This window comes from Nicotiana sylvestris, chromosome 6 (assembly GCF_000393655.2).
Source record: "Nicotiana sylvestris chromosome 6, ASM39365v2, whole genome shotgun sequence".
In the NCBI taxonomy this organism is placed as follows: Eukaryota; Viridiplantae; Streptophyta; class Magnoliopsida; order Solanales; family Solanaceae; genus Nicotiana; species Nicotiana sylvestris.
Genome location: NC_091062.1, coordinates 88,499,042 through 88,522,614, shown reverse-complemented (window position 1 = coordinate 88,522,614; position 23,573 = coordinate 88,499,042). Strand labels below are relative to the sequence as shown.

Here is a 23,573-nt window from a genome sequence, read left to right as displayed (position 1 = left end):
GTAAGCCCATAGAACACCCGATAGCTCATCCAACCACTTGCCCTAAGCATCTTCTAACTTCTTTTTAAGATTTTGGATAATTACCTTGTTGGTTGACTCCACTTGTCTGTTAGAACAAGGGTGGTACAAAGAAGCCGTAACTCATTTTATCTTTAATCCTTCCAAAAACTATATGACTTTAGATCATACGAATTGTGGCCCGTTGTCACAATTAATCTCCTTTGGTATTCTAAATCGGCAGACTATGTCGTCCTATATGAAGTCAACCACTTCACGTTCTCTGATCTTTTGTTAGGACCTTCCTCAACCCATTTAGTAAAATAATCAGCTAAAACCAAAAGAACTTACCTTCCCTGGCCCTTGCAGTAAGGGGCTGACTATGTCCATCCCTCACTTCACAGATGGCGACGGTGACACCATCGAGTGCAGCAATTCCGTTCGTTGATGCACTAACTGTGCATGACGCTGGCATTTGTCACATTTTTGTACGAATATTTTTGCGTCTTGTTCCATTCGGGGCCAATAATAGCCGACCTTGACTAACTTGAGAACCAAGGAGTCTGCACTGGTGTGGTTTCTGCATATTCCTTCATGGACTCCCTCGTCACATAGTCTGCTTCCAAGGCCCCTAGAAATCGATCCAATGGTCCTTGGAACGACCTCATGTACAACTATCGATCAATAAGATAGTAACGGGTTGCTTGGGTCCATAGTGCCCGAGACATTTTTGGGTCCTTTGGTAATTTACAATGTCAGTGAAATTCAATGAACTCGTTCCTTCAATCCCAAATTAGGTTGGTTGAATTGACTTCATAGTATTCGTCCATATCCAACACCAAATGCAGCAATTGGATGACACTACCGGAATAAGATTCTTTCATCTCTATGGATGAGCCCAAATTAGCCAATGTGCCTGCCTCCACGTTTTCCTCCCTCAGGATGTGGACGATTGACCATTCTCTGAATCGTGTAAGTAATGCTTGAACATTGTTCAAGTATTGTTGCATGCACTCTTCCATTATGTTGAAAATTCCATACATTTGGTTTACCACCAACTCGGAGTCGCATTTTATCTCGATTGCCTCAGAATCCAGCCCACGAGCTAATTCGATTCCTGCAACCAAAGCCGCATACTCGTATTTATTGTTAGTTACTAGTACCGTTCTAATGGCATGTCTCAGGGTTTCCCTCGAAGTAGTGATTCGAACCTCTTTGAGACCGGACCTTTTTACGTTGGAGGCTCCATCTATAAACAAGGTCCAAACTCCCGATGTTGTTCCCAATACCAGCACTACTTCTTTAGCAGCTAAATGCATTAATCCTAGACTGAAATCGGCCACAAAATCGGCCAAAACTTGTGACTTGATTGCAGTCTTGGGCTTGTATTCCATATCGAATTCGCTAACTATGACTGCATATTTAGCCAACCAACCCGATAACTCAGACTTATGAAGGACATTTCATAAGGGGAAGGTTGTCACAACGAATATTAGATGATATTGAAAATAAGGACTAAGCTTTCTAGAGGCAACTACGAGAGTTAAGGCCAATTTTTTGAGGTGTAGATATCGTGTCTCCGCTCCTGATAGTATCTTACTAGCATAATGAACAGGAAATTACGTACCTTTTTCTTCTCAAACCATGACAGCCCTCACCGCTACTTCTGAGACCACTAGGTAAATTAGTAGTTGCTCATTTTCCCCCGATTTTGACAACAACGGAGGATGGAAAGGTACCTTTTTAGGTCCTTCAATAAATGTCGGCGTTCTGGAGTCCACACTAAGTCGTTCTTCTTTTCAAAAGTGATAGAAGTGGTAGAATTTTTTTGAGGACCTCAAAATGAACCTACTTAGGGCTGCCAACCAACCGATCAACCTCTAAACCTCTTCCACACACGTTAGCTGGTCTTGGATATCCTCGATGGCTTTGATTTTGTCGGGGTACACTTCGATCCCTCTTTATGAGACCAGAAACTCCAAGAATTTACTATAGCCAACTCCGAAGGCACATTTCTCTGGGTTGAGCTTCATATTGTACTTTCTCATAATGTCAAACTTCTCTTGGAGGTGTTCTAAGTGATCACCTACATTAAGAGACTTAACTAACGTGTCATCAATATAGACTTCCATCATCTTACCTATCTGTTTTTCAAGGATCTTATTAACGAGCCTCTGATAAGTGGCTCCAAAATTTTGAAGAGCAAAAGGCATCAATAACTTGTGCCAAAGTTTGTGATGAAAGAGGTCTTCTCTTGATCTTCCGGGTTCATCATAATTTGATTATACTCGGAATAGGCATCAAGAAAATTTATTAGCTCGTGCCCGGCCGTAGCATCAATCATTTGATCGATGTTTGGCAACGAGAATGAGTCTTTAGGGCACACCTTATTTAGATCCTTATAGTTTACACACATCCTAAACTTATTATTCTTTTTAGGTACTACTACGTTAGCTAGCCATTCCAGATGCTTTACCTCTTGAATTGAACTGATTTTGAGTAGTCGGGTTACCTCTTCCTTAACAAACCTATTTCTGACCTCTACTATCGGCCGTTTCTTTTGCCTTACTAGTGGGAAGTTTGGATCCAGACTTAGTTTGTGAATAGGCACCTCCAATGGAATACATGTCGTATATGAATACGACCACTTTAAGCAGTCAATGTTAGCTTTAAGGAAATCTATAAGTTTTAACCTGAGTTCAGGACTCAACCCCATTTCGAAGTGGAATTTCCTTTCTAAAATTCCTCGAACAATGCCACCTGTTCGAGATCTTCTGCGTTTGATTTGTCGCATTTGTCTTCTCTGGTACCTAAAAAGATCTCTTCACCTGATATAATTCGGATGACTCCTCATTTTTACCATCTTTGATTGGGATGGGAGAAGGCATATGTTCCTGTAAATACTATTTGTTGTATTCTTTATCCTTACTACTAGAAATAGTTACACTGTTCATCTCTTTTGCTACCAGTTGGTCTCCTCTTATCTGTTTGATCCCTTCTAGTGTCGGAAATTTCAACAATTGGTGATAGGTCGAGGGCACAACCTTCATCTTATGTATCCACGGTCTTCTGAGGATCACATTATAGACCAAGTTTCCATCTACCACTTCAAACAAAGTGGTCTTAGTTCCCCCTTCGGCGTATGTGGGAAGCAAAATTTCTCCTCGGGTTGTGACACTTGTTAGGTTAAAGCCAGCTAGAAGTTTTGCAGCCAGAATGATGCTCTTGGTCAACTTCTCTTGTTCTAGAACCCTCCATTGTATGATGTTGGCTGAAATTCCTAGATCAATCAAAACACGCTTAATTTTGAAGTCTAAAACAATAAGAGAGATTACAAAACCTGTCAACATCTTCCTCCGTGAAGGTAATGTCATCTTCTGCGGCTTCTCGGATTCTCTTTCCATGAGTGACCAATATTTTTTGTCTTTTTTGCTGCCGAAAATGTCACTCCATTGATCTCGTTTCCTCCGAAGATCATGTTGATTATCATCCAAGGTGACCCTGCTGTCTTTGACGGCTCCACATTATCCCAGGTTCTACCATTATTATTTTTGGCGCGCTCACTTAAAAACTCACTAAGATGGCCATTCTTCAACAACGTCGCCACCTCCTCACGAAGATGACGGTAGTCCCCAGTTCTATGGTTGTTAGTCCCATGGAATTTACACCACAGATTAGGATCCCTTTAGCTAAGATCTGATCGTATTGGTTTCAGAAACCGTGCTTCTTTGATATTCCTCATTGCCGACACCAATTCTACTAGGCTGATGTTGAAGTTGTAACTTGATAACCTGGGATATGCGGGATATCGGGACACTGCACCTCTTTCTCTTGCAACGATCTGTTATTCCAGCCATGATTTGTCCTTCTATCGGAAGCAAACCTATCTAATGACTAGAATACTTTACTGCTACACCTATCAGTCCTCTCGTACGGTAGAAAATGACCCCTAGAGGACCTCTGGTCTGTATCAAAGTCATTTTTAAACTTATCCTGGTTTTTATCGCAACCCTGTCCCTTGAAGGACACCGAAGAACCAAGTTGATCATCTTCTATCCTTATCTTTGACTCGTAGCGATTGTGGATATCTGCCCATGTGGTTTCCTGAAACTCGAGCAATCTCTCCTTCAATTTTTGGGAGGTAGCGAAACTCAGTGGATTGAGATCCTTCGCGAATGCCTTCACTGCCCATTCACCCGGAACCGCTGGTAGCAGCATCCTTTTCCTTCTGAAATCGGATTACGAATTCCCACAACAACTAAGATTCTCCTTGCGAAATCTGAATATATCCGCCTCTTTGGCCTGGACCTTTCTTGATCCAACATGAGCTTTGATGAATGAATATGCAATCATTTAAAAGGAATTGATTAAATGCTCAGATAAAAGCGAATACCATGCCAGGACCCCCTTCGTGAGGGTTTTGCCAACTTCTTTAACAAAACCGACTCAATTTCATGCTGAGCCAAGTCATTTTCTTTTGATGTCGTGGTGTAGGTCATGATGTGCTCTTGTGGGTTCAAAATACCATTATATTTTGGAATATTTGGCATCTTGCCCCTCTTCGGGATCAGCTCCGGTACCGCGCTCGATTTAAATGGCAACTGCATATACTTCCTCGAATCTAGTTCTTTTAACACCAGCGGCGCGCCTAGGATCTGATCTATCCGAGCATGAAACTCCTTCGCATTCTGGTCCATTCATTAGCTCCCATATCTGATTTTTACTTGGGAAAAAACCAAAACTTGTTAGTAACAAACGAACGGATCAACACAATTATGCAGTTGTCTATGCCCCACGGTGAGCGCTAACTTGTTTATCCGTAAAACGGTACAATTAAATTTATAGCGTGGTTTATAGACAATTGAATCGATTTGACCCAAAAAAAAAAAAAATAAGAACGACAATAAAATTAACGAATGGTATTAAAGGAGATAACAAGTCTAACTAAGAACTTAGCCTTTTCTGATGATAAAAGTAAATGCAATATTCAGGTGTTCAAATTGAGCGTAACAAGACAGTGGATTATAGTTTTTTGTGAGTAGAATGTTTTCACCTCCCTACAATGGTTGTTAATCCTTCTATGTATAGCCCTATTTGGGAAGACAAGATCCTCAAATCAAGCTCCTCTTGAATGAGAATAAAATCGACATTGATGGCTGCATAACGGTTGGTCTTGAATGTTGATATTCTCTGTAACGGCTGCTCATTAAATACTATCCGATATCAAATCTTTGAATTTTTATTGTCAGCTACTCTGCCTTCGGGATCCGTCTAACACCAGCCACACACTCGCGCCCGGTGACAGTCAATTAATGACTCACGTTCCATCTATCTTTGGTTCTACGTGTTATCTCTATTATTCCGTCAACTGTCACTAACCAATTTTACTCCCTAAATAACTTACTAAATAAGTAGTTCAAACCCTTCAAGTACTACCTCTAAAGATGACAAAAAAAACAGAAGGACGTCGTTATGCATTAAGTTTACTCGAAAAGTTTAATCGTTAAATTTTTAAGTGACGAACAACGACTAAGATACTTGGCTAGCTAGGTTTTGAAAGATATTATAAGCCAATGAACATGCATGTACCTTGGATTTTCCTCCAATATATCTCTGTTAAAAACAAGATTAAGGACGATGAGAAATATATGACAAAGACTTGTACACCGAAAGTATTAGGAGTGAATTTTCCTAGGTTCATTTACTTTCATAAGAGAGACAGCCCAGGGTTATCCCATTATATTTCTATATTGGAGGTGAAGTAGACCTCATCAATTAAATAAAATTGTAGGACCAAAGAAGAACCGACTGTCTGGAAACTATTGTACTTGACCAATGTAAAAAAACAAAGACGGACGAAATAGGAGTATTATTTTATATAGATATTATTTTAGATCAGGTAATTGAACTTTTTTCTCTTTATTAAGAAGATGAGATCTTAAACTTCTATATGGATGGAAGTCATTTTCTTTTATATCTATCAATTATCAGTACTGTATATCACTTGCTCCAACTAACACTTAGATATTATTATCAATTTTTAATCTCAAAATTTTCAGAAAAATATTGTTCTATTTTGTTAAAATTATTATCAATCTTTAGTAATATAAAAAATATATTCCAATACAAAACAAACATTAGAAAATAAGTGAAACCTGTAATTTTCATGAAAGGTATTTTCTGTGAATAACATTTTTCTTTGTACCAAACACATACCACTTGTCAAATTTTCACAGTGACTCCCTTATAAATTTTACTTGCTCAAAGTTTTTTACTTAGTCGTGATGAAAAAATAACAAGTTTTTCCCTTAACCATGGTCATGTTAATGGCATATCAATGTACATAGATCATAACTCATATATATGGACTAATTAACTAACCATTAGCGCGTATCATCTGTAAATTACTGAAGGGCAATATTCATTTTTTCCATTCTGGAACACTATTCATGTATGGGTTGAATTATTTTAAACAATACTAGGAATGTACCATGGTCCAACATTTAATACTAACAAGTAACAACCATATTGTCCTGGAATGACTATGACGAAACCAAAAAAGTGGCTGAAAATAATATCCTGGCAAACTCAAACTTTCAAAATTTATTAGATAGCAAGCAATTGTTAGCTAGTTGCGTCCCGATTATTGATATATCATTTTGACAGCTTAAATTTGTTTTATAATATATAAAATCTTTTAATATATATATATATACAAAAACCTCAAACTACTGAACTAAGGGATCGATTGAGTAAAAAAGTTTCAACAGCAAGAAGGAAAAGAATCGAACTGCAGTTAATTAAATGGAAGTGGTATGCTAGTGACTTTAGGAAGATATCATGGTAGGCAAATCTTTTACTACCTATAAGAATATCAATTCTTTATCTTGATCTCCCATTAGAAAATGAAAAGAACATATTAAATGGATTAAATTAAGCTTCAGTACATGCAGGCATTAACAAAAGGAGTTAGGCCAGGTGCCTTGTAAATGTAGCAAAAAAGGGGGAATCTCTAATTAGGTAATGCCACTTTCCACTTAAAAGGCGTTGAGGGCCTTTTTAATTTTTATATATATATAATATGCATCTGAAAGGTCTTCGAAAACTCCACCATGAAATCCTAGGTTTATTACTCTGATCTCTCACTCTAAACTTGCATGATTTAAGATCTAATCATGATTACTTTGTGTATTTTTATGGAAAAGGGACAGCTTACATGAGAAGAAATGATATTTTGGTTGATCATAACTAAAGGATCGTTTGGTGTGTGTCTGTGTGTTGGTTTGGAAAAAGATTAGTTGACCTAATTAATCTATATTTTCTATTGGCTGCAAATGCGAGCTTTGCTGTAGGCACAGCCTCCTTGTGAAGTAAGATAGCGTTGAGTTGTAAATTAGGCTTTTGTACAACTATAACGTTTAAATCATTTAAAAAGATAATTATATGTGACTATCCATAATAATAAATGAGATTAATAACTTAAAAATGAAACAAATAACATGCCACTATAAAAGGTCGTGGCCTGTTGTAGTAATACAAAATTTTATATAAAGTATACGTGTATATCTGTTCAATGTAGTCGCAAACTCGCAATGCGATTAACAACCTCACTGATGTTCTCCTGTAATAAATGTCCCGTCGGTGATTTAATTTTTCTTTTTCCGGAAAAATGAAAAAAATGCAAAGAAAGTGGATAAATTGATGAATTTTCAGGAAAAAGAAACTTGCACTTTTAGCTAACTAGAGCGTACGTCAATTAGCTGACTAAAAAGCGCCGGCAAATTTAAAATTTTAAAATTCAATCATTGTCCTGGTTTTTTCCGGCCATTGTACTGATCATTTTATAGAATATATAGTTATATACTATTCCATCTATTCCACTTTAAGTGATTTTTTTGGCTGTTTTCACACATATTAAGTAATCAAACTTTTAGCATTAACTAACAATATAATTGACCATATTAATATTAATTTATTTATTGAAAATACAATAAATATTCATAGAATCTTTACTTTAAGGGCAACTTTGAAAAAAAGAAGTTAATTATTTTTTTGTATTTAAAAAAATCAAATATTATGGACCACAAAAAAAAGTCAGGTGAAGTGGACCAGGGGAGTACTAACTTCTTATAAACATAAGAAAAAATTGACAATTTTATGCCATGGAAACGAACATTAAAATGGTCCACATTTTGACCTCAAACCTTAAGGTAGAAAAGTGGTGTTCTATAAAATAAATCTTCTTGCTAAATGATAGTAAAAATGATATCTTCAATTTGGCTTGAATTATTTAGAATTGCTCATGTAGAGTCTACATAGTGGGGTAATCTATTTACTATATTAAAAGCACGAAAGCCCTTAGCGAAATGTTGTTTGCCTTTTCTACCACTTTAAAATAGAATTCACATTGGACAAAATAGTCCTTTGGATTATTCTCCTAATATTTAAAAATAGTCATTTAATTAATTTTCTACTATTTAGGAATAATCATTTAATTATCTAAGTCTAAGCTAAATAAAAGTATAATATCTTTCCAAAAAGGAATCGAAATAGTTTTCAATTATACCTTATTACAAAAAGAAATTCTAACTGTTGTTATGGCAAACTTTTCGGCAATTTTGCTGATTATCAAACAAAAGTAGGAAATTTTCTTTTACCCTTTTTATTTACATTTTAAATTGTAAGAAACTTTTCGGCGAACTTTTTGATTATCAAACAATTCGGAACTTTTCTTTTACCCCTTTTTATTTGCATTTTGGACTGTAGAAATGTTATGATTCTACTTTAAATACAATTTAATTTATTCTTGTAAAGTGGCAAGTTCGTTTAATTTCAAGTAAGAAAGAACTATCTTTAGATCTCTACAAAATTATTTTTAATGCGAGCTTATATTCAAAACAAAGAATATTATAACTAAAATAATTATTTGTGTATGAACATTGACATTTCATCTTACCCTTCAATTACGTACTATATCTTCAAAATAATATACATCTAAAATAATAAAATTATTTTACAATGAATAATAGGTCAAACTAAAGCATATTCTTTGTATGAAAATTGAAGTTGGACATAAATTTGTTATATTTGAAAAACAAATATTTAAACTCAAGTTCAGAAAAGGTATTTGAAAACCATGTTTACCTTTTTAAGTTGTTTCGTAGAAAAATTTAAAGGTTATAGACGGACTGAAATGCTATTGTAAGCAATGTTAACACAAGTTTCTTTCTTTATAAAATTAGCTAAACAAAATAAACAGTCTTTACTTTAAGAAACTTACACTATTTTCTTTAATTTTTATTTTATAATTCAAGATACTTTTTAAAAAATGTTTATGTGATTTTAAAAAGTTCTTACTCATGACACGGGATACACACACAACACGCGTACGAAGTCCTTTAGCGAAATATTATTCGTTTTTTATACCCCTTTAAAATAGAGTTTCTAATGGACAAAATAGCCATTATCATCTTATTATTTTTCTAATAGTTAGGACTTTCAATAAAATTGTAACTATTAAATATATTTTTAATTTAAATTATATAAAAACTACTCATATTTAGGAAATTAAATCTTTCCATAACTATAATATTCTTAGCATATTGTAGAAGAAAAAAACATAATTGGGCGTTCGTGACTTCTTTAGAAGTCCTTGTTTTCATAAAACAGGAATTATTTCAAAGAAAAATAAAATAATTCGTAGTCTTTTATTTTCTCATAATAATAAAAATAAAATTGGATAACTAAAATGGGGTAGAAAAAGTAATAAATATTTCTAACATGATAAAAAAAGGTTTAATTTGAGCATCGAAGTTAGCTACCAAGCATCTTTTTGTTCATATTTATATGATTTTTAAATTTTTTCTATTGATTGAGATAATATACATGCGCAACGCGCATATCATAAAACTAGTATATTATTAACAAGCAATCTCGCTTCCATTAAGCTGAGACTTTATTTCATGCGTGTATCTTTGAACTTACATTTACAAGTTAATAGGAGTCAAAATTTGCTTTCTCCTCTAAATTAAACTAGATCTAACAACAATAAGAGGAAGTGACAAGAAAGTTGGTCAGTGCAAATATTAATTGTTTAAACTTCAAAGGTCAATTAGCGGTTGTCTTTGGCTCTTTGCTGAACTGCTCGCTTTTTTTTTTTTTTTTTTTATTTTATTGCATCCCTTTCCTAGTCATGAAAGAAGCTTTTCAGTTGAATCACTGTTTTTAACCGTCTCCTTACCAATCTCTCCAATACCAGATTCACCAAACTACAGTACCGGTATTGTTTTTTCTTTCCTGGCAACTTTTACAATACTTTTATTTTGGATATATTTAACTAATCATCATAGTATTTAAGTTTGTACATTTTTTCTTTTTCAAATCAACTTTTCTTTTCAGCAATTCTTTTTGATTTTTTCATGTCTTATAATTTGTGTAATACACAAGTTAAATATCATCTTAACCTATGTATCCATCAAAGTGGTTTCATATTAGATAGGAGAAATGAAGAATTAAAGTATATAATAAGCATTAGGTATTGCCCACTTCGGTCACTTTAGTAAAAAGAAAAAATTGTTCGAAAATAATTATCATACTGGAGCACTCCAATCTCCGGTATATTATATTGAAACTTTCCCCGTGTTGGAGTTCCAGCATAATATGCTGGAATTTCATACACAAGTGCATCGATCTCCAGTATATTATGTTGGAACTTTCTGTGTTGCAGTAAAATAATGGCTATTTTCAATGACTTTGCAAATGCTGGTTATTTTTGAATGATCGGTCCGAAAACTGGCTAGCCCGTGCTATGTTTACTTAAATGTTTATTACGAATACACTTACAGCTTCACTTACCAAATTACTACTGGTGTTTTATTAATTAATTAAAGTAATTATTTGTTTGTTGGTTTTAGGGAGCTGAGAGAGTTATTTATACTGACTGACTCATCTCTCACTTAATTCAAAGTTTCAAACCAATCATCCCTCGACCGAAGAGCTTACTTCCGTTACAACTTCCATCAGCAATCCACCCCCCCCCCCCCTCTCTCTCACACACACACACATTGTGTTCCATTCTTCTTTCATACCCACATTCAGTTTTCCTTCTACATTTTGTAAGCAAGCTTCCTGTTCAATTTCTTCTACTACTTTGTTCTCCTGACTGATGTAAAAACAGGCTGCTCAAATACTCACTTTCTTCCTTTATTGAACTGCCTATTCTTGAAGTAATGTAAGAGTGAAAAGCTACTTAATTTGATAGATTAATTCATGCCCATTTTATCTCTGTTGTCATAATCATTCTTGTCAAGTTCTGATAATGGGTTCTCGCTAAGTCTCTGATTCTTTGCTTTCTTGTTATACCCATTTGGTTGAACTTGTTTTAACGCACTAAGAATCAATTGTCTAAAAATGGGGTCTCGCTAAATTCTTGATTCTTGGTACTACTTTGTCCTCTCTGCTCTAAGCACTAAGGATATATAAACAGCTTTGTCAGATACTAAAGTTCTGACATGTAACTGAAAATTAGATCTTTGTCCCACTTTTTCCTTGTTAAGTTCAATTTTTAGTGGCGTCTACTTATTCTATATATGTGAGGAAGAGTTTTGGTGTAATGGATCTAAAGCATTTTGGAGTCAACCGTTAATTGAGATCTCAGTAAATGGAGTACTGCTGTTTCTTTCGTTAAAGTCTTGATTTTTATACCACTGATGGCTTTACTCCGTTAATCTTTTTGACTTGTGGTCCTATGGGATTCAAATAGGCAGAATTTTTTTTGGAAGTCTTAGGTACATCCTATACATATCTTATTCATTGCTAACTGATTCTTTTGTTCTTCCTAATTTGTAATCTTCAAGAATCATTCTTTGTAAATCTGTTAATATGTAGAGTTAGGTAAATAACAGCTAATTTTATGGACCTTAATGAAGGTCAGTATACAGTTAACAGAAATGAATCAGCCAATTTTCATTTTTATCCTAAATACTCTAGTCATGATCAAGTAGGTGTTGTCCTTCCTGCCCAAAGTTTTGCTTCTTTGCCTATGCAAGTTTAGTTAAATTTCATATTGGCCTCTCGAGTCCCTTCATTTCTGTGCTAGTTTGTTGTCCTTCAAGTTTTTTTTTTGTCTGTCAAACGAAAAACAAAAAAAGAACAAAATTTCTACTCTTCATTTTGGACAAATTTTGAGTGATCATGGAAGAAACATTCGTTCCCCTCCGTGGAATCAAGAATGATCTTAAAGGAAGATTGTTATGCTACAAGCAAGATTGGACCGGTGGTCTCCGTGCTGGTATCAGGTTAGCTGAAATGCAAATTACTTATCAATGATTTTGCACTTGGAAAAACATTATTTTTCATTGAGATTAGAGTATTCTTGCCCTCCTCCGCAACAGCGTAGTGCATATGTAGTGAATTATATTCTCCGTTACCTTTTTATAGTTGCATGAAGATTGCCTTTCATGTTCTATTGCAGGATCCTGGCTCCAACGACCTACATTTTTTTTGCATCAGCAATTCCTGTTATTTCTTTTGGGGAGCAACTGGAAAGAAGCACTGGTAAGATTTGATATTTTTTTCCCCTGCATTAGTTTCATCTTATTGATGGATGTAGTTACTGATATGCTGCTTTTGTCAAATGTTATCTCAGATGGAAGTATAACTGCGGTGCAGACTCTTGCTTCAACAGCACTTTGTGGTGTGATCCACTCCATTTTTGGAGGACAGCCACTACTTATACTAGGTGTAGCGGAGCCAACTGTGTTAATGTACACTTTCATGTTCAAGTTTGCAAAAGATCGGAAGGACTTGGGTCCAAATCTCTTCTTAGCCTGGACAGGATGGTAACTTCTGAGCACTATCAAACTCTCTATCTAGCAGCAACATCACCCTTTCTAACACTGTTATGTTCAGGGTTTGTGTTTGGACCGCCTTTCTGCTTTTCTTGCTAGCAGTTTTGGGTGCCTGCTCTATAATAAACAGATTTACACGTCTGGCTGGTGAATTATTCGGTATGCTCATTGCAATGCTCTTTATGCAGGAAGCTATTAAGGTAAGCAAGCTTAGATGTGTTGTATGATCCTAGTTTTCCTTCAATCTTCTGATCAGAAAAACCAAGTTGAAAGCAGTACACAGTGCTTGAAACCAACATAAAAAGCAGAGTCTAGTTTTGCTACTGTTTTTCCTCAGAAAGCTGTGTTAGCAGCTGGCTTCGTTGAACTATTATTGAAGCTCTTAGCTAAATAATGAACTTATCTTCTGAAAATTATTTCTTTTTACAAACTTTTTTCAGTATTTGGTGAGATTTGGAAGACCAATTCCTTCTCCCCATCAATGAAGCCTATTATGACTTTCTTGAGGTTTTTAAAAATTGGTTGGTCTGCACCAAAAGAGAGGGTGTTCACTAATTTGTACTTTTTTCATAGCAACTCTGGACAAAATTCTTAGAATAAGCATAATGCTTTTCTAAGTCTCAGTGCTTAATGCAAAAACACAGGGTTTGGTGGAGGAGTTTGGCATACCAGAGAGAGAAAATCCTCGTCAGGCTGCATTTTCACCTTCCTGGCGCTTTGGAAATGGAATGTTTGCATTAGTTTTATCTTTTGGTCTTCTTCTTTCTGCACTGAAGAGCCGTAAAGCCAGATCCTGGCGCTATGGAACAGGTATTAAATGAAAAAAATTAACTACATGAATGTTACTGATAACAGAATGAAATTCTCTTCTTTTAAAAAAATATTACTTGACTATAATATAGTATGTAGGTCGGACGCTTGCTTATAGTCATCAGTTTAAATAATCAGTTCCTGTTGAAACTAAAAAGGTACTTTGTGTATTTGTTGACACTTCAATGTTGTTCAAAGGGTGGTTTCGAGGATTTATTGCTGACTACGGTGTCCCACTAATGGTGCTTGTTTGGACGGCTGTATCATACATACCATCCCATGATGTTCCACGAGGGATACCACGGAGGCTTTTCAGCCCCAATCCATGGTCACCTGGAGCTTACTCAAATTGGACAGTTGTCAAGGTCTTTCCTATTTTGTTTTCCTGTAGTATTTGATCCATCTCAATATCATGGATTTATTATTTGATGTATTCGATGTCCGTTTGATCTTGCATATTTTGAAACTCAAGATGATGGTTTTTACAGGAAATGATGCACGTTCCTCCTCTATATATTGTCGGAGCTTTTATCCCAGCCACAATGATTGCTGTCCTTTACTATTTTGATCACAGTGTTGCATCTCAACTTTCCCAACAAAAAGAGTTCAATCTAAAGAAACCTTCCTCGTATCACTATGACCTCCTTCTTTTGGGCTTCTTGGTAGGCTCTTGACTCTGGCTTCATTGTTTTAACATCAATTTTTTTGCAAAAGTGCATGAATTATCAGTACTTAGTTGATACGGTGCCTCACTTTGGTACTTGTGTAAATTCATCAGGTCATAATATGTGGTCTTCTTGGCATTCCTCCTTCAAATGGAGTCATTCCACAATCTCCAATGCATACAAAAAGCTTAGCTACTCTGAAACATCAGGTACTAAACATTTCTTTTAATATTCAAATCTACACAGTTCTCCACTGCTTCTAATGCTGAATATATAGTGGACTAGGAAATTTCTTACCGACTCACATTATGTTTCTGCATCCATTGCTACTTTCTAGTTGAATAATACAAGTCTACACACCAGCTCCCTAGGCAAGTGTAAAATCTTAATTAACGTGATATTTTAGATTGAATAGTAGGGAAATAGGAACGATCTACTTAATACTACATGATCGTCCCAGAACAATAAAAAAAAAAAAGAACTTTAGTTCATAAGTATTTGTTATCTCCTGCTTTCTTGCTTTTCCTAAGGTTTCACACTGTAACATCTACAGGAACCATTTTTGGTTTCGGTAATGATTAAGGATGAGCATATTCTAATTCTCTTCTTTGATATATTATTCTAATTTTCTTATTTCGATTGAAACAGCTTTTACGGAATAAGCTTGTATCAACAGCGAGAAACAGCATCGGTAAAAATGAAAATCTTGGCCAATTATATAGGAGCATGCAGGAGGCTTACAATGAAATGCAGACTCCCCTTGTCTATCAAACTCCCTCTGGACTGGTAAATAGTTAATGTCATTTCCTAATGGCTACAATTAATGTCATTAAAATGCTTATTTTACAGTCTTCCTTCAAACAGGGACTGAAAGAGCTAAAAGAGACGACGATTCAACAGGCGTCCAGTACTGGGTACATTGATGCACCAGTCGACGAGACAGTCTTTGATGTAGATAAAGATATCGATGAGCTCTTACCAGTAGAAGTCAAAGAGCAACGTCTAAGCAATCTCCTTCAGGCGTTAATGGTTGGTGCTTGTGTCGCTGCTATGCCCATCTTGAAAAAGATTCCTTCTTCTGTTCTCTGGGGATACTTTGCTTTCATGGCAATTGAAAGTTTGCCGGGAAATCAATTTTGGGAGAGGATATTATTGCTTTTCACTGCACCAAGTCGACGATACAAGTGAGTTTTGTTCCCAATGCTCGTATCACACCTCACTCCCTATCTCTACCTCCCACCTCCTTTTCTGTTCTAATATTGTCTCGTATGTTGTAGTACGCATGTACCGCGGCATCCCATAGAGAGGCCTAAAATTATTTACAATTTTATGTTGCTGTAACTATCTCTTAAGGTCTTTGGATGAGATTGACTATAAACGATCAAATAGATACTAATCGGACGTTTTCTTTTTTCAAACATCCGCAAAGAGTTAGAACCTATCCTCATTTTTCACCACAACCTCTTACGTTTCCCTGCTAGATTCTTACGTTGTATATAAAAGAATGTAGTTTGCTCTGTCTCTGATGTTGCTTCTGGTATACCTTTCCTGATCCGCACATTTTTCAGGGTCTTGGAAGAGAATCATGCAACATTTGTTGAGACAGTACCTTTCAAGACAATTGCCTGGTTCACCTTGTTTCAGACAGTTTATTTGCTCCTGTGTTTCGGCATAACATGGATACCAATAGCTGGTGTCCTTTTCCCAATGTTGATCATGCTGCTTGTCCCAGTGCGCCAGTATTTGCTTCCCAAGTTTTTCAAAGGAGCACATTTGCAAGATTTAGACGCTGCAGAATATGAAGAAGCTCCTGCAATAGCATACAATATGTCCTTTGGAGTAAGTTGTCTATATCTTTCAGCTTTTTTCAATTTCTTATTTTATCCTCATCACTCTTAAAATAATGTGTACTATTAACCATTATACTTTCTCAATTGAGATTAATAGTGGTTTCTCATTTTCTAAAAGTATTTATTCAGTATTATGCATGAATCAGGATATAAGATTTGCCCTGAAAAATTTCTGATAAAGAGTTTTATATGGGAATGTATGATTGAAGCTGTCCTGACACACCTCTCTTAATCCTATGATTTATGCACTTACAGGATCAAGATCCTCAGGCAAGACCTGCCTGCATTGATAGTAGTGAAATTCTTGATGAGATAATCACAAGAAGCCGTGGGGAGATCCGGAATCCATGCAGCCCAAGAGTGACTAGTTCCACTCCCACCAAACTTGAGGAAATCAAGTCTATGAACAGCCCACAGTTAGCACAAAGGGCTTACAGTCCAAGAGTCAATGTACTAAGAGGAGAAAGGAGCCCCAGATTGACTGGCAAGGGACTTGAAATAAAGCAAACTCCTAGCCCCCAGCCATCTAACCTTGGTCAAAATGGTCGTGGTCCGTCTTCTACCTAGTATTAACAGATATTGTGGTGAAATTAGAGTCTCTAGTGGTTCTCGAGAGGTCTTTCTATGTTGTTAACGGTGCTTGAGAGGTAGTCTAAGTGTGTGATTAACCTTCCCATACGCATCTGTTTCCTTGTTTGTGTGACTTCAACAATGTATACTGTTTTATTGTGTTTATTCTTGTATGCAATCCAAATTCTCTGGGCAAAGGACAAACCATAATAACAGGAAATAAAAGAGTACAAATTTTCTACAAGTACATCTGTTTTTGTCAAAGCTTCTCTTACCTAAAAGGGCAGCCCGGTGCACTAAGTTCCCGCTATGCGCGGGGTCCGGGGAAGGGTTGGACCACAAGGGCCTATTGTACGCAACCTTACCCTGTACTTCTGCAAGAGGCTGTTTTCACGGTTTGAACCCGTGACCTCCTAGTCACATTCTCTTATTCTAATCAGCTATTAGCTTTTAACAGTTCTTGTGTTACTGAATTGTGTTTCATCTGCATTAATTTTTAAGAAAGTACTGAATTAGTGCATAACTGCATGTAAATCTTTTCTGCGATAGTACAAACAAAAGGAACTCTCAGCTTTTGCTAATGCTTGTCAGTCAAATATCAGGGAAGTTTATCATGTCACCTTTTCCATGTATCACCTACATAAATTGCCATTAGGAGTTGCATCTTGAATATGCCTAGAGTTAGCTGCTTTAACTCCAGAATGATAAGAAATAAAGGCTATCAGACAAGTATTATAAGGACAGGCTAGGCTCACTTTATGTAACATTGGCCAACTGGCTAGGGGGTGCACTAACTAGTGGAATGCATACAAGTCCTTCCACTATATCTGCAGCTTGTACTTTTTTTGTTAAATATTGTTTTTCTGGGTTAGATTGCACGCACCACGTGTTTCAGCTATTTCACCGTGTACAAGTTATCCCGCAACTTAAGTACCTAATACTTCCTTCATTTACTTTTACTTGTCCACTATTGACTTTGTACACCCCTTAAGAAATAATAAATGAAGTGCATAATTTACCATGATACTCATATTAATTGGTGTATGGTCTTAATGGATTTGGAAAATGATTTGGAATGAGTAATTAATGATAAGGGCAAAACTGGAAAAATAAATTATTTTTCTCTTGAAAAGCTAAATGTGACAAGTAAGAGTGAAAATTTATTTTTAGAATACTAGACTAGTATAAGTGAACGAAGGGAGTATTGGATAACACTGCCGACTAAAGCTTAGGCAGATGGGTAAAAATGCTGTTTTTTTTGTTGGGGGGTTTTGGGGGGGGGGGGTTTCTCTATTGGGATTTGAATGTGGTTTCGATGATGTTTTTGTATCTACAGTTTGTACTTTGTCCGAATTATTATTGATCTGTTCTTTTAAAACCATCCCAAGTATCTTGCCTAACCAGTTCCATATCATACTTTGGGGGAGATAAAGATTTTATGACCACTTTTGGACCCCTCTGTCTTAGAAAAAATTCCCTTGAAACTATTTTGTAATTAATCTTTTTCATAGATAATTTATTCTTCTCTTTATCTCTCCATCAATTATAGCTGTGATGATAGGATCTTAAACTCAATCAAGATAGATAACATGCTTATAATAGAAATTCTATTATAGAATCATGATGTGTCCACTATCGAGATACTGAGCTTTCCATTTTAATGTCAAGATCAGCCTGCGCGTGATTTAGATATCACTTGGAGATTAGATTTGGTTTATTTACTCTGAGGTTATTGATGAAGAAAAAAAATCAGTTGATAAGATATCTGCATACAATATTTATTAGCAAGCTCAGTCACTTTTTTTTTCCTTCACATATTGAACAAGGGAAAGTGCTTACATGCTCCGGTGTTTACATCAAAACATGTGCTTACACATATAAGCTTTTATCACTTAATAATGATTACTTAATATACATTTTTTATCTCATTTAATTATTAATTGAGGTAAGTTAATATGATTTGATGTAAACATTGAATAGGGGTAGATAAAATTTCAACAAGAAAGGATAATATAATTGTATGGGGTAAAATTGATGAACGACAGGTGGATGCTCGACGGGTTGACACGTGGAAGTAAAGACATGTAAGATATGAATCAGCAAATAGTTGACACCGGATACAAACATGTGACCGGTGCTGAATAAGTTCCGAATATATTGGAACTGAGAACGAAGAATTGAAAGGAAGACATCGGTTGATGAAGACAACATTCAATAAACAGTTGTTACAAAGAATCTCTATATTAATGTTCAACCGTTATGCAGCCATTAAGAGAGGTTTTATTCATATTAAAGAAGAGGCTGATTTGGGGATTTTATGTAACGGCCCAACTCGCTAGTGATATTGTCCGCTTTGGGCCGCGTAGGCCCTCACGGGTTTAAAACGTGTGAGGGCCTAGGCCCAGGGCGGACAATATCACTAGCGGGCTGGGCTGTTACAAATGGTATCAGAGCCACTCTTGTGTCAGCCTTGCCGATGGTGGGTCAGAGTTCAACTAAGTTTAGGCAAATCCCGGTTAGGCGGGGCAAACCTCAGTGTTGAGTCTAGGCAAATCCCATGCGGTGGGGCATACTTCAGCGAGGACGCTGAGTCCATAAGAATGGGTGTATGTAATACCCCAGACTTTAAACAGAATCGCACATCGGCAAAACACAAGAGGGATGCTGGGTATATAAGTTAACAAGCCTTACACCCCTAGTGATGTATTTTAAACCCGTGAGGGCCTAGGCCCAGAGCGGACAATATCACTAGTGGGCTAGGCTGTTACAAATGGTATTAGAGTCACTCTTGTGTCAGCCTTGCCGATGGTGGGTCAGAGTTCAACTGAGTTTAGGCAAATCCTGGTTAGGCGGGGTAAACTTCAGTGTTGAGTCTAGGCAAATCCCATGCGGTGGGGCAAACCTCAGCGTTGACGTTGAGTCCATAAGACGAAGTGTATGTAACACCCCAGACTTTAGACAGAGCCCCACATCGGCAAAACACAAGAGGGATGCTGGGTATATAAGTTAACAAGCCTTACACCCCTAGTGACGCGTTTTAAACCCGTGAGGGCCTAGGCCCAGAGCGGACAATATCACTAGCGGGTTGGGCTGTTACATTTTATCTCCGTGAATAAAGCTATAAATAGGAGAATTTATATCCATAGTAGGACACGAAATATTCTGTGCGCATAAGCTAAAATCTGTTCTTATTCTATCAATCTACTCTCTCTCTCTTTTGGTCTTGATGTTGCTCTTATCATTGCTTCGGAGAAGCTAAGTTCATAGCCAGACTTATATTTTTTTTTAAAAGATATTTCGATAATCTTATTCTGTTCGTATTTATTTTATATTTTTGGATCAAACTAATTCACGTATCTATAAATCATGTTACCAATTCAACTGTATCGTTTTACGAGTAAACAATAAACAACAATAACCTTGAGATTACTGGTAGGGGTGTACAAATGAAACCGACAAACCGTACCAACCCGATAATTCGAGTTAAACCGAGAAAAAAAACCCGACTATGATCTGGTTTGGTGTTGGAAAAAAAAAACCCGATCATATCTGGTTTGGTTTGGTTTTAACTATAAAAAGTTAAATCGAAACCAAATCAACTCGACATTATATGTATATAAGTTTTAAATATATTTAATACATAAATTTTTTTATTGTAGTGTAGTTTATAAATATTTCTTAAGCTTTTTCATAGTTTTATCTTTTCACATATTATTTCAAGTTTGGACTTATAATTTTTGGATGCTCCAATAAGTTTTATAGTTCATAAATGTTAGTAACTCAAATAAATCCTAAACCAATATCAAATCAATACTAATGTTAATAAAAGACATTCAATTCAATTGTACTATGAATGAAAATAGTGTTGGATATATATTTTTTAGTTTTCTTGTGGTTTAGATAAAATGCATAACTTATTTTTCTTTTAGTGTTTATGGAGGAAAAAAATTCCGAAAATCCAAAAACCCGAAAAACCCGAGAAAAAATCGAGATTGAAAAATTCAACTTTATTGGTTTGGTTTGATCTTTAAATTTAATAACCTGATACAATAGTTTGGTTTGGTAATTAGAAATTTCGAACCAACCCGACCTATGTATTTCCCTAATTATTTGTTTCGAACACATAACACTGATTCAATTGTGGCCTCTAAGCCTTGCTCAAGTCGCCGATTGACAGAAAGCAGATTAGGCACATAATAAAGCCACCACGTTAACAAAGAGAGCAACTAACGAAGCCATAGTCTTGCTAAATCAGGACGTGACATGATACGTTCACAAAAATTAAAAACTAACGAAGGGTCAAATAAGTTACGTGAAATTAAAATAAGTTAAGTGAAAATTTAAAGAAAATAGTCTATAAATTACACTGTCAATAATTTAATTTATTTGATTAGTATTTGAATTTTAACATTTTAATAGAAGAATTTCAAAATTGAACTGAGGAGTATATATAATTATGAATTTTTAGTGAAATCATTCGTAATTTATTATGGTAAGATTAATAATATTTTAAATTAATTTCATAATAAAAAGCCTCGTTTATTAAAATTTTTGGTCCTAGTTGTGCCTGAAAAATTAGAAATTAAATAGAATTTAGTGGAAAAGAAAAACCTGACGTGCTGATAGTGCACATAACAGGTAGACACGATCATATGTATTGGGATAATACTATTAACTACGTGTTTTAGGCATAATATTTATTACAGAACAATTATTTATTTAATTTTTTGATAAAAATTTAAATAAATAATATATTTGTATATGTCATTTACTTGTATAATAAATGCTTTAATGTATAGAATTTAACTTATACACAAAAAAATTAAATCATCAATTCTTATAAGTGATTTATCTGAAATTTCCACAAGGATCATTGTAACAGATTATTGCTCATATTGCTCTTGAAATTGGATCAGTTCACTTTGTTCATCTTCATACGATGAATAACAATTCTTTTTTTTTTTTCCGTGTAAAATTACTTATTATTTTATTTACCTTATTTCGTTCTTATTCTAATCATTCTTGAAAGAAAAAACATATAGGTTTATTTCGAATGCGTAGGCCTTCTATTACAAATTTAATTAATTTGATATCAAACCGTATTTTAGGTTAAACACTCATGACATCAATCTTCAACTCGTAATATAAATGAAATATTGACACTTGATGGTTGACATGGGTCAAAACATATTACTTGTTTAATTATTGTAATGACCTGGCCGGTCGTTTTATTTTATAGATCCCTGTTTCCCTAATTAAGACTCCCTTTACTGCTTTATGACCTGCGAGGATGGTTGATTTAGGTTTGATAGGGTTCGGGTTGAAATCGGAACACTTAGTCCCTTAATAGTAGCCTATAATGGTTAAGTTTGACTTGAGTCAATGTTTTGAGTAAACGACCTCGGAACCGGTATTCAACGGTCCCAATAGGTTCGTATGATAAATGTGGACTTGGACGTGTGTTCGGATCGGGTTTTAGATGACCCAGGAGCGTTTTCGCGCTTAATATTGAAAGCTGGCGCATTTAAGATTTTCTTCAAGTTCTTTAAGTTTGGTTTGAAGTAGACTTTGATGTTATCAAGGTCCGTTTGGGATTCTGAGCTTGAGAATAGTTTCATATGGTGATTTATGACTTGCACGCAAAACTAGGCATCATTCCGAGTTGATTTGAAAGAAATCGGACGCGCGGAAGTGTTTCTAGAAGTTCTTGAGTTTCAAGATTTAATTCATGTGTTTTGGCGTCCGATTCATGATTGTAGATATTATTTCTGTGTTTCAATCGCGCGAGCGAGTTCATATGGTATTTTTAGATTTGTGTGTATGTTTGGTATGGAGCCCCGAGGGCTCAAGTGAGTTTCGGACGCGTTCGGAGGGGTAGAGGAACTTAAGTTTTCTCTAGGGTTTTTTCCTGGTGCCTTAGGCGAGCAAATGCGAGGTTTTGTTCGCATTTGTGAGGTGGGCTTCACATTTGCGATGAGCATGGGCGAGGAAGGATTGCATTTGCGAGCCCAACTTCGCATTTATGAAGTTTTTTGTCGCAATTGCGACCTTGGCAGAAATGATCAGGCTTCGCAATTGCGATGCTTTTGTCGCATTTGCGAATCAGATGTCGCAAATGCGACTGGTGCAATGGCTTTTATTATGGGACTTAGGCCTTTTTCCTCACATTGTCATTTGGTCTTGGGAGATTTTGAAAGCACTTTAGAGGGGGATTCTCATCTACAATACAAGGTAAGTAAACTCCACCTACTTTCAAGTTAAATACCCGGATTACGAGTAGATTGAACATGGAAAATTTGTGAAAACTGAAGAACCTATGATTTTGATAAATTTGGGATTTGATCACGAATTTGGTGGTGGAAATGGGAGCAAGATGTATATTTGAGTTCTGGAGTTCATGGGTAACATTTATCTTCAAAAAATTTCGAAATCCGGGCACGTGGGCCCGGGGGGTGTATTTTATTAACCTTCCAAATTGAGTTGGGTAACTACTACAAAAGCTAAAATATGAACTTTTGAGCATATATTTACTAGTTTATATGACTTTTGATTAGTTCCGGAGTCTTCGGTGTCATTTAAGGATTCTAGTGAGGTTGGAGAGCCGGATTGAGGACTTAGGATCGAGGTAAGTCTCTTGTCTAACCTTGTAAGAGGGAACTTATCCCTTTAGGCGTATTATTTTTGTGTGCTACTTGTGTGGGGAGCTACGTACGCACGAGGTGACGAGAGTTTGTATGTAGCTGTATTTCATGATATGTCCGGGTAGACTTAGATTCACATCATGCTTTTAATTGTACTATTTATGCATGTCATGTGTATTAGTTGTCTTGATT

At 35.8% G+C, this 23,573-nt stretch overlaps 3 protein-coding genes across 3 annotated transcripts; 1 reads left to right on the top strand and 2 right to left on the bottom strand.

Moving 5' to 3' along the window:
- Nucleotides 1-779: 779 nt before the first annotated feature.
- LOC138870906 (uncharacterized) lies at nucleotides 780-1,391 on the bottom strand. Its single transcript, XM_070148748.1, has one exon. It carries the CDS (start codon nucleotides 1,389-1,391, stop codon nucleotides 780-782), a length of 612 nt encoding a protein of 203 aa, XP_070004849.1.
- A 1,509-nt stretch (nucleotides 1,392-2,900) lies between these two features.
- LOC104242389 (uncharacterized) lies at nucleotides 2,901-3,401 on the bottom strand. Its single transcript, XM_009797432.1, has one exon. The coding sequence runs from the start codon at nucleotides 3,399-3,401 to the stop codon at nucleotides 2,901-2,903; it is 501 nt and encodes a 166-aa protein (XP_009795734.1).
- An 8,682-nt stretch (nucleotides 3,402-12,083) lies between these two features.
- Nucleotides 12,084-16,987, top strand: LOC104242387 (probable boron transporter 2). Its single transcript, XM_009797430.2, has 12 exons — nucleotides 12,084-12,293; nucleotides 12,470-12,552; nucleotides 12,644-12,836; nucleotides 12,907-13,045; nucleotides 13,490-13,655; nucleotides 13,854-14,020; nucleotides 14,144-14,317; nucleotides 14,434-14,529; nucleotides 14,969-15,106; nucleotides 15,185-15,504; nucleotides 15,889-16,159; nucleotides 16,426-16,987. Exons 1-12 carry the CDS (start codon nucleotides 12,190-12,192, stop codon nucleotides 16,735-16,737), a joined length of 2,163 nt encoding a protein of 720 aa, XP_009795732.1. The 5' UTR covers nucleotides 12,084-12,189; the 3' UTR covers nucleotides 16,738-16,987.
- Nucleotides 16,988-23,573: the final 6,586 nt, after the last annotated feature.

Bases quoted from the DNA above. Each gene is read 5' to 3' on its own strand.
- LOC138870906 (XM_070148748.1), bottom strand. From the start codon at position 1,391: ATGGAATACAAGCCCAAGACTGCAATCAAGTCACAAGTTTTGGCCGAT.
- LOC104242389 (XM_009797432.1), bottom strand. From the start codon at position 3,401: ATGGAAAGAGAATCCGAGAAGCCGCAGAAGATGACATTACCTTCACGG.
- LOC104242387 (XM_009797430.2), top strand. From the start codon at position 12,190: ATGGAAGAAACATTCGTTCCCCTCCGTGGAATCAAGAATGATCTTAAA. The intron at 13,046-13,489 runs GTAAGCAAGCTT...GCAAAAACACAG, and splicing joins TTATGCAGGAAGCTATTAAG to GGTTTGGTGGAGGAGTTTGG. The intron at 15,107-15,184 runs GTAAATAGTTAA...TCCTTCAAACAG, and splicing joins ATCAAACTCCCTCTGGACTG to GGACTGAAAGAGCTAAAAGA.